Here is a 12,232-nt window from a genome sequence, read left to right on the forward strand (position 1 = left end):
TGCATTGGTTTGTGAAGGACTAGATAATAGCTAGGTTGCTGCCACCTGATTTGATGAGTTTAGTTACCAAGGACGCGTGCTAAATCTACCCAGTATAACCGCCAAGTGACAGTCCTGTCCTTATTGTATATTATTACAATGAATGGATTTCTGCCAAGACGTGGTTGTGATGTGCATTGGTGCGAGTTTCCCCGCTGAGTTCTGATGGATAGCGCATAGCTACGGAGGATGAGCAGGGGCATTACGTATTCCCCACCAATCAGCGCACGGCTCCCAAACCTTCAACTGCCGCAACAACTTTGGATCTTGTAGTCAGTGTGCAGACGGTGCCGCCACGGTGTGCTGGGATGTAGGAATCTGCTCCTCTACGCTACAGCAATCAAAGAACTTCTTCCTGAAATTTCCCTATATATCCAAGAGACAAGGATACAGACTTAGTCTGTCCTGCTGACCAGTACTGTCAACATGGGGAGCATAACTAAAGGACCGGACAACATGAAGTACCTGAAGATGAAGCTGGACAATGGCTATCATATGACGGACGCCACCTTTAAGACGGAGCTCGGCATCCCCTATTTTTCCAACAATAATGTGGACCCTGCATATGTCAGCCTTCTCTTACTGCTTAACAGGTAGGAAGGAAATCGTGTAGTGCTTGTGGGCTTTGGTTTTCCTTTTGCATGTTGATGTTCTTGTTGGTATTCAGGAGGAGTACTCAAGAACTGGTCTATTTTTAGCTGCGTAGTCTTGACGCCTTGAAGTATATTCCATAAATATTACATATCAAGTCTTTTCTCAATAGAATTCCTTTCTATTAAATACCTCAAGCATAATGTTTCTTTACCTAAGTATGCGAAATCATTTTGTAGCATTTTTTTTTGTGGCATTATTTTCTTGAATTTCTACAGAGTTGATTTCATATTCAGAGATATATTTCATTACAACACTATTGTGATGTCTGTTTTAATCCTTTTATATGTTCCATAATGAACCATATACTTGTCATTTGATAGAAAAGGTAGAATTCACATTTAAATCATCCATGTTACAATAATTCCAATAAATGTCTAGGGTACATATAAGAAATGTTCATCATACAAATCTATCAAGATGATTTGAATAGTTAAATATGTGTATAATTGTTTAATTTACTACCAAATTGTATGTGTATAATAGAGTCCTAAATCTGAAGATGACAGTGTGTATAACGCAGCTAACGGAAATCTTGTCCCCATACCTCCATATGCCAAGAGACCTTCGGCTAGTTCCAAGAAAATTGCTTTTTCCCCTGAAGAATTCATTGCATATCAAAGGCTATCCTCAGTTGACTTGGATTTGAATGCAAATTCTCAAGAAATCATTCTTAAATCTTTTGATGTTAAGAAACTGGTATGGAGATTCATGCTGTGGTAGATACCTAATGTAAATGATGTTATAGTTATTATCATCTAACTGCTACCAACAAAATTGCAGGGATGCAATCTGGATATAATGCGAAATGGATTCCTGGGCCTTCTGCTTTGTGTCTTCATTAATGTGTTATCTCCCATCTTCCAATTTTCTAAATAGGCGCATCTTCTTTTCCTTGTAAAATCCCTTAAGATGCGAAGGCTCATTTTATTGCAACCAAATGCAGTTTCGTATTCTTAAGAGGGCTATTACCAGTCTCCGAGCCTTTAAAGCTTTATGAATATTTAGATCCTTTCTTTGAAGGTCTTGGATTGCTATGCACTTAAAATACATGGAGGAATGCATTGGGAAGATCAGTCAAAGTAAATTGCAAAGAAACGGATGTGGATTTTACATATGAATGTCATGTGAACTATAAGTGTGGTATTTTTAGACTTCTAAAGCAAGACGGATGCATTTTACATGGGCAAATTCACCTTGCAGTGCCACCTCAATGTGGAATAGCATCATTATGAATATGGAATAGCTTAAAAGGCTTTGAACCTCCATATAGCTGATGAAGTATGGTGTCAACCTTAATGCGCTGTGGTAATCTTGTAACACAGACGTGCCCCTTTGACACGGAGTCTTAAGATGTAGCGGCAGGTGGCGGCCTGTTTCAGGTGATAAGGAGTCTTCTCCATTACTGATGGTGTGTTCATGTTCTTAGGCTAAGTAAAGGGCAGGTTCTTCCTTTGCTTAGTTGGAAGTGTCTGCCTGTACAGTGTGATAAAGCAGGGTATTAAAAGCCAGTCATGCCCGAGGTACTTTCTACCTACACATGGGATTGCCACTTGTCTTGTGACTTAAGATGATGGATATCTTAGCAGTGTGCTTAAGCCCTTAACTCTGACTTTTCTAGACGCAAAGAGCCTCACTGATTACTATTGAGAGTTTTCAGAACTAGGAGTATGTTTAAGAATTAGTGCTGAGTTGCTGACAACCTTAGCTTGCTTATGTATTCTGAACTGGCGTTTTTCTCCCAGAAAAGGACCAAGGAATACAGTTGTAGATATTTACAATGTCATCAACAAAGTGTGAAATTCTAAAGGTGTAAAAACTGTTATAAGAAATGAAAATATGTCGGCTATACAGGTGCGTACGTGTCAGCTATTCCTCTTGGGAAAGGGTGTGGTTATACCATAAAGAAAGGTATTGACCCATATACAGTAGAAGCTTATAAAGTATTTATGATTTGGAACATTCGAGCGACTGTCTAATTGTCTCAAGTTCAGTTACTTTGAACAAAAGTTTGCTATTGTCTGAGCTGGTGTCTTCTACATATACACAGCAACACATTTAAAAAATGGTATCTCGTAAAACACTGTATTCTGCATAATGATGTAGTCTGCACCAATAAAGGTTGTTAGATTTGCTGTATGCTGTTTTCAGTAGGCAAATCCAGCTTTGAAGATACATGTAGTTCCACTTCCAAACCATAAAACTACCACAATGTGAACTATACATTACAAGTGTGTAGGCGGAATACCAGATTTCATTTCATTGCAACTTCTAGTCAGGAAATTGTTATTACCAAGATACCATCTGCACACAAAGCCCACGACAGGTGGTCCAGACACAGATGAAAGTTTTTCTACATCGCTGTAATCTAGAAAATGACTGTATACATAGGCGTATGTAATACTATCGAGCACCGTTCCGGAAAATTACAGCTGCTGAAATTGAAGTAGATAGGAATGAAAATTTAATATTTTTAGACTACAGCTAGAGTGTCACAAGAATTTTAGTTGCTAACTCTGAAAGTGTGCAGAATTGATTTCACTTCATGGTGTTTGAAGAAAGTAGTCTGTAAGGCTTTCAAGAATTTTCAAGAATTCTTTTTTTTTTACTCCATACAAGAATCACAGTTGGTTGCAAGAACAAGCCCTCACTGGATCCCCTTCTTTGAGAGTTAGTGGAAGAACCCCTATGCAGGAAAATCACTGCCAAGGAAAGCACATTTCCGTATATCTCCCACTCTTATCATGGTTCCCAAATGCCCAGTTCCTCTCTTAAATGGGAAATTTTGCCTGAAGGATGTAGAGAGAAATGTGTAGTGGGTCTGGTATAGCACTATAAGTACTTCCTCAAGATAAAACTGTCTGAGTTAAGGTAGTAATGGATGGAAATCAGGAACAGGATCTGGGAATGACAAACCTCAGCCTCCACAGCATATACTTCTGGCTTTCAGGGTATTTAACGGCAAAGTACATGTCTTAAATTTTCTCAGCTGGAGGCCCTTATCTGTTCCCGTTGGCTGTGGCAGATGTAGAGTTTGTCATAGATTCCAAACAGGTAAACCTTTGAGGGATGTCACAGTTCAAATCACTGTGACTCGGGGCTCAGAGTGAATGATAGCCTGTCTGCCTCAGTTCAAGCTAACATTCATAATGCCTGTTTGAAAGAGTTTTTGCATGATGTAAAAATAAATATTCTGTCTGCCTAAGTTCAAGCTAACATTCATAAAGCCTTTTTGAAAGAGTTTCTGCATGATGCAAAGGTTTGTCTTGATGATGTCTTTGTGCATTCAGCCCGTGTCTTGAGATGTTGGAAACTGGAGGATTATGTTGGCACCAGTCCAGTTGCGTGTTGAGGTGCATTTATCCCTGGTGCTGAAAGGCCATCCATCTCATCTCTAATCAATATTTCTGTCTCTTCAACCTTCACCGTGCATACAAACTGTACGTTTTATGTGACATCAGGCAGTTCTTCTGAAATTTCAGCCTTCCAGATGTATACTTATTGCCAGGCAGGCAATATTTTATGCCTATAAGACAACTTGATGACAGTTCTGTCTTGGTTTTCGCTGAAGTGGTTATGCTAGGCTTGCTGTGCTCACTGTATAATGGTCAAGAAGCTACTTTAAATTTCATACAAACTGTACATTTTATGTGGCATCAGGCAGTTCTTCTAAAATTTCAGCCTTCCAGATGTATACTTAGTATAAAGCAGGCAATTTTTCATGCCCACAGGACAATTTGATGACATTTGTGTCTTGGTTTTCACTGACGTGGTTATGCTAGGCATTCTGCGCTCACTGTATAATGGTCAAGAAGCTATACCCTTAAATTTCATACAAACTACATTTTATGTGACATCAGACAGTTCTTTTGAAATTTCAGCCTTCCAGATGTATACTTAGTAAGTTAGTGCAAGGCAGGCAATATTTCATGCCCACAACTCAAGACAATTTGATGACATTTCTGTCTCGACATGGTTAGACTAGGCATTCTGCGCTCACTTGATAATAGTCAAGAAGCTATACCCTTAAATTTCATACATTTTATGTGTCATCAGGCAGTTCTCTAAATTTTAGCCTTCCAGACGCATACTTTGTATGGCAGGTAATATTTCATGCCCACAAGACAACATTTCTGTCTTGGTTTCGCTGACGTGGTTAGACTACATTATGTAGGCTAGCTGTGCTCACTCTATGATTGTCAAAAAGCTATAGTTTCTGATTTCGTGTAAAGCAGTCAGCATTGAAATTAAAGCAAAATATTCCTCATGAAATGGAATCTTCACTACTAGTTATGCCAAAAAGCTGTTACTCAAGCAACAGTACTGGATATGATTTTGGAACTGGTTCCCTAGATGTCTAACCTTCATTGACGTTTCATTACTAGTTGAATGGGCATGTCAGTGCATAAGTAATCTGTAGGTAGGATAGCGATGCAGTGTTTTTATGTAGCGTTTCCCTTTTAGGCAGACTGGTCTGAACTGGTTTTGGCTGCTTTGCTCCAGTGTCAATGTCAATGTGTATTATTGTTTTTACTGATGGCATCCTAAGTATGTAGTCAATATATGTTATGTCAGCACACTGGTGATATACATGTAAGTCAAAGTGTTTTGTCTCCTTGGTAAAATCCAGCATCATTTGGCAATATCACACTTAATGTATATTTCCCTTTACAACTTATAAAGGTTTTTCTTCCATTATAGATTGGAACTAGATTACATAAACACGTATCAGCACATACCATATTAGTTTTAAGAAAAAGGATCTGCTTTGCTAGCATTTGTCATTTTCTAGTTCTGGCATACTTTTATTATAAAACAGGCATATTTTTCTAGTAAGTATGACTATCACTGGTTTCTCGTTGCTCTAACTATTGGTACTGAAAGTTCCCACAGATGACACAAGCTAAGATTGATAGAGGCCGACCCACGTGTGAACTTTGAGTGCAACTTGCATATGCAAGAGCATGACCTGCACTAAGGGAGTTTGTCAGTAGCCTAGTTTGTAAAACACAACTACATCCATCATGACAATTTGTAATGCCCTCCAAGGCCGTTAAATGGTCGAGCACCGCCTCTTTTTTATCTCATGTCCTAGATATCCTGTGGAGAATCAATATTTTTGCAAGGAAACGTGTTGTACCATGTGCGCAGTTTGGGCATTTATCTAGGCAACGGGGTCATTTGGACCATTTAGATGCAGTTTTTTTATCAAGATGATCTTTAAACTACTGGTGAAGGTAATGGTTAGAGTCATAGGCTTCTATGGAGAGTACAAGATGTAAGAATTTATGTCACTGCTTCAAGAGGGGCCCAGATCAATAAAAAGGATATGCAGAAATTCTGCTCCCTTGCGTTGGCGTAGTGCAAGTTGAATCTCAAGAGCAGGGCTCGTATTTCTCATTTTCTAAAAGATTCTTATCTACGTCTTAAGATTTGTGCGCTGCCAGCAAATTGCATTCTGACTCGCGGACTACCCTAACAGATGAAACCGGATTGCTTCATCAACTTGCGAAGTGGGAAACTAATTACATTACGGCTTACATCAAAGGGAGGTGTTGTAGTTGGCCTCTACTCCGAACCTCTGAACTACCCTAACAGATGAAACCGGATTGCCTCGTTAACTTCCGAAGTAGAACACTAATTACATTGAGGCGCACATCAAAGAGAGGTGTTGCGGTCTTGGCCCGAGTTCTAATGTTCTGTCCGTGTGGGGCCTTGCTAAGCCTGAAAATCACTGGTGTTACAATGGTCTCAGCTGTACAGCTTAATTATACATACAGGATCCACAATCAGTATTAATGAACCCTTAACGGCAAAATCGTGCTCAGAAGTCTGTATTCATGTATAGATAATGGTCCCATCTGCGACCCTCAACTGCTTTATCAATGGTAACATTAACTAGCATTATTGTCTTTTATGGTCAAGTTATTTATCACAGGCCATATCCTATATTGATATGAATATCATGAGCAGTAAATTAACATTTGGCATGACATCTCATTTCTTTATGTAAAGAACTTTAAGTTCAGTTAGTACCACGAAATCATAATATGTTTTGAATTATTTAATATACAATTTCATATTTACTAGCATTCATGTATACTGTATGGATCATAATTACGTATAGGTTTTACAAATTGCTAAATCATAACTCCAGTGACATTATTTGCTAAATGCATGACTTTACCTCTGAAATGCTACCACAAATGACCAAAAGTGTCTTATAAAGTATGATATATTGATTGCTAATCATGTGATTAGGCTGGAATGTGAAAGATTTCACCCTCCAGCAGAGGTTAAATGGTCAGTTGTTTATGTCATGTGGTTGACCACTGATTGTTATATAAGCTGAAAATAATTGAACACTTTCAGAGATTAAAAACCCAGCAGTTTGTGTCATCAGTCATACTAAGTCTTGTAATGATAAGGTGAATATATGGTGAATTTTGCATGACCTGTGTATATGATAGCATACTGGTATGGGGCTGCTGTCCTAGTTTACATGCCTGTGATGTAACAATCATTATAGATAATTAGTGTACATTACACTAAACAGACAGGTGGAACACAGGAGGTCTGGCCTTTTGACCCTATTGACGTCAAACATTAAAAGTCTGACCAGGTATGTCCACTCGATACATACACATATGTTCAGTCATGTGTGTGTGCGCACATGTCTTACATGTGCTGTTGTGCATAAATGTATACTTCCTTGCATGAATACTTCTGAAGAATTATAATAAGTGGTTTTACTTTCTTGAAACATCTTTTCAGAAAATTGATTTGAACATAAAAGTATTTATTCATTATCTAAAATTCATTTAGCAATATGAAAGACGTAATGATGTATGTTTTTAATTAAGACCTTGAGAAATATTGAGTTACCTAAGTGGTATAGAAAGTGCTCAATTATTTATAATCTATGCATACAGTTAATATAGTAATATACAGTTAAATTCGCCCACCAAATTGCCCTTCTAATATATGTATTATCGAGATATGTTGATATGTCATCTACAGATTCTACTTGGTGCCAACTGAAAACATATTCTATGTAATTACAATGTATTCATGGTTTACCAAATGCTACTTCCATTTTTGCAATGCCATACAGACATGCAATGGCAACAGTTATTTATCGATGCAATGGCAACAGTTATTTATCGATGGAAATTTTTAACATTAATATGTTGTCACTGTGGTTTGGTGCCTGTGTGATTTGATTATGCCTTATACATTTGAATGACTTCCAGGTAGACTTCATACGAGATTCATTCGATCTAGAATTGTCGAGGACATATGGGCATTTAAGTTCTCGACACTGTAAATTGCAAAATTGTATGAACAAACTTTCTGGAACAGAATATTTACCCCACAATCATTCCTTGTGCCTAGGCAAGCCAAATTTATAAGTTGCATGTTTGGAATTGCCGTGTAATTTGTGCACGAGGTAGGTCTGACTTCCAAGTAGCCAGTGATGTTTTACTAGATGCTGTTCACGTCAACATGTTTTCCACACCACCTACACGTTAAAGGTCAACTATACATAGATAACCTTGGTGGGCGGAGAACCTTTGGAACTAACTACCTTGCCTAAACCTTCTGAAGGTCAACTAATTGATTCTTGAAACGAATTTAAGTCTCACTTGGCATGTACGTTTGTCTATTAGTATTAGTTAAATGGTGATGTGTTTGAGAATATGAATGGGAAATTTCAAATTATACTAAAACAGTGTACATGTGGACATACAGCAAACTTGATTTGATTGAATCAACTTAATTTGTAATACCTGTAAGTGTAAAATAGCGTGTGGATCTACAATTTTTTCACAAAATAATTTTTCTAAACACATATTGTACATTTATGGCCAAAACAGTATATCTTTCTTCTCCACTTGATGTACTTACAAAGGATAAACTCCAAGTTCCACCTGTACATAGGGTATGGATCTTGAAACGTTTTCACAAAATCAATTTTTTTCTATATGTATTCTGTACATACTATGGCCAAGATATCTCTCTTTTCTACTTGATATGCTTGCAAAGGATAAACCCCAGGTTCCGCCCGCACGCTCCCTGCCGTTTTCCCATCCGCATGAACTGTTCTCCATTAACGTCAAGTACACACACACTGGCTCCTCTACAGGCATGCCCTTTAAACATCAGTCGAAGATAACCCAAAGTGTTTTCTGTGTAGTATGGCCCCATGTTGGCTTGGAGTAAACTTACGGAACTCAATTAGGAGACTGCGTAGTTCTCTGAGGCTTTGGAAGAAGCCTGTGGAATATAAGTAGGGCTTCACGTGTGCTGCTGCGTGATGGGTAGAACCCTGGTGGGATACCTGTGGGCATTCTTATTTTTTAAGCCCAGCAAGGAACCTGTTCTATTCAGTAGCCTCTCAGAATGGATACTACTATCATACTAGTATGATTTGTCTTGATAGATTACAACGGAAATTCATAGTCCTGTTTTGCTTGGATATATTTGAATGGTTTATTCAACATTGACAAACAACACTTACCTCTTGCAGTCATACGACTAAGGCCCACTTCAAACAGACAACACGTATATAGTCGTGCGACTGTTATTGACTATTCGTTGTGGGCAACGGTTGTCTTTAGACATGCGTTCAGAGTATTGCGGGACACCCGCGGCGCAGGATTCCACTGCGGTGCGTGCGTGCGTGACCCACAGTGACCTCTTGCTTACAAATTAAAAATGGCGGGAGAATTCTTCATTTTCGTCATGCAGCAGATTACTATTCTTTTGCTTGCAAACAAATATTGTCCCCAACAAAGAATGACACAGAGACGGGAAAATCTGGAATTAAACCTGGCGTTCGTGGCCGCCGGTGGTATTACAGATTACTACTAGTATCCGTGAAGGATGTAGCCACTGGTGGTGGGGCATTGCGCTGGAACAGGCAGTTTCTGATGACAAAAATAAGTTTCCATTACTGACTGCATGTATATTTACGGAGAAAAATGCCCTTTCAAATAGAAAAAAACATGCTGCAGGCTTATTAGCATATGATCCAGTCCCGTCGCCGGCGACGATTTTACTTTAGACATGTGAGGAATAGTCGCGGACCCCCCGCTGAAGGGTCGCGCGACTGGGTCCGAGGTGGTCGCACGATGATTCCATAAAAACCCTCGCACGACTATTTTGATCCTCTTTAGACAGCCTAAAATTATCGTCGCCGGCAACTTTGTTGACAACAACAGTCGCACGACTATGAAAGTGTTGTCTGTCTAAAGTCGGCCTAAATTCCGGTGAAATAGGTTGGATACAATTTTCATACACACTACTAGACAGGAGAAAGGGTTGAAAAGTGTAAATAAAAAATGAATATGGTAGTTTTTGTGGAATTATTGCAATCTATTATTTACAATAAGCGTTAAAACCTGATATCGTGAATAATGATTACCAATATAACGCTTAAAAAATAGGAATTCCTATAACTCTTAGCGAATGTCTTTTGATTAATGATTCTTAATATATCCAGTGTTGAAAAAAGCAGTGCTTTTGATACACAATTAGTTTATACTACATGATACATCTCTTGTTTCCATGCTTTTTGACTATGTTTAGCACCTTTCCATGAAACTGTTTCGTGTTTACAACTTGACTGGTTTCCAAGTCGTGAAGTGGGCGCAGCAAATAAATTCTTCCCGTGGCAGTCTGGGCCACACCCTTCAACATGAGTCATCCCATTACTTTTAGTCTCGGTTTATTTTTGCTTTCGTTATTAACTCATTTCCTTCAATCTGGTTGAAGAAAACAACGATGCAAAACAGAAAAATGACGTAAATGTCCAAAATTTGGGTCAGCTATGCCTGAATGTCAAGGTTTAGCAAAGCTTTACTGGACAGAAAAGCCTCCACTTGTTTATGTCCTGGCCAGGCCAGTTGTGTGGGTACCAGTAATGTTTTATTCAGTAGTGATTCCCCTGGGAAGACGGAGAGCTCAGACTAGTATATGACAGTACCGTATAGCGGTGTGCAGGGGTATGGAAGTGAGAAGGGATGACAACAGCATTACTAGTGTGTATGATCATAGATATATAAGTGAGCAGCCTAGGAGACTTTCCTGCATTCTTCTTACAACAAGGTATATATAGCTGTAGACAAATATTATATCTTTAGGGTAAGAGCTTGTTTTATGCTATACTTGGATTATTATATGAGGACCTTGAGTAGGTATGGTTATGTTGTTTTTGTCATCTTTTATTATTTTTTAAGATATGCTGAGTCATGTTCCTATCTGCTTTTGTACTGGTGGAGATTATTTCATTGAAAGTCTGGGTTAGTGCTTGATATGTTTCAATTGTATCACAACAACCATTTCCAAAGCCTTGTTTTTTAGACAACATATTAATTGATATGTGTTTGGATAGGTTTACCATAACAAACCCCGTTGGGCCGTCGCCTGAGGCCACCGCCCATTTCTACCTGGGAACAATAGCTTATGAGGTCGTCCACCCCTGACCTGGAATTTTCCATGATGCAATGACTTGGCTCCCTGCATGTGTATTCAGTAGCCTGTGAGGGCAGGGTACGGACGTGTGGGTTACAGCTCTTAGGTTCAGCTTCACTGTGCAGCCAGAAGGAAAAATACACTTCCAGTTTGACCTTTGAAGAGTGGATAAACCATTTCCGTGGTGTTTGAGCAATTTTTGTGGCAGTAAAGTGGGGACTGAGCCTTTTCCAATGGAAGTGTTGTACAACATGGACTGCAACCCGAAAGCCACGGTTGCCGCCACAACATTCAGTATCCAATTTCTACAAGATATCCCCAGAACTCCTGATCTATCTCCACATGCCTGTTGGACAGAGGGGGTTCAGGATTTCAAGGTGGCAGAGAAAGCAACAGAAAATAGTTCTTGCGATTGTGGAAGGTCAGTGCAAAGGAGGTGCTTGTAGCCTGATATTTTGGCCAGACAATGAGGAAGTAAATGTAGCCTTTGATGTATATTGGTGTATGGTAACATGATATTAACCCAAGCTTCTCTCCTGTGTTTTCTGCAGTGCTACGAATGCTCCCAACGTGGTGGCAATAGACAACAAGATAGAACAAGCTATGGTAAGCCAGTTTTATTATTCCCATTGGAACACATGCACTGTGTTTTTCAATAGGACCTGTGTCTGTCTCATTTGCATAAAAATATTACTGTTATATCCCATCAAAAGCATGAAAATTAAGCGTGAAAGACATGTTATATTCTAACCTTGTCAAAAACAAGTTGAGACTGTGCTCGTGACAGGTAAGTTGCATTGAAATGTATGTAGAAATTTCCAGAACAACAACACCTCTATTGGCATGAATAATTGAACACATGCATTACAAAACATGTCGCTGCATTCAGACCTTTGATCTCAAGAATGCCAGGTGCTTTGCATCTTGAGAGAAATGTTTCTCCTATTATGAATGATTTAACAGTCCTCACCTTTTTAAGGTAACATTTTTTAAGGTATTTTTAACACCACCTTTTGTGTGTGTGTGCTTGTCTTTGTGCACTGCACGCAGGATTACATATTTTCAC

General features: G+C 38.9%; 1 protein-coding gene across 1 annotated transcript in view; it reads left to right on the forward strand.

Moving 5' to 3' along the window:
* Nucleotides 1–12,232, forward strand: part of LOC118427582 (TSC22 domain family protein 1-like) — a gene marked incomplete in the record, with an annotated part of 45,653 nt that overhangs the window by 28,413 nt on the left and 5,008 nt on the right. Inside the window, 1 exon segment of the mRNA XM_035837434.1 lies at nt 11,718–11,773. Coding sequence (XP_035693327.1) covers nt 11,718–11,773 — 56 coding nt within the window.

The sequence above is a fragment of the Branchiostoma floridae genome, chromosome 12 (assembly GCF_000003815.2).
Source record: "Branchiostoma floridae strain S238N-H82 chromosome 12, Bfl_VNyyK, whole genome shotgun sequence".
Lineage (NCBI taxonomy): Eukaryota > Metazoa > Chordata > Leptocardii > Amphioxiformes > Branchiostomatidae > Branchiostoma > Branchiostoma floridae.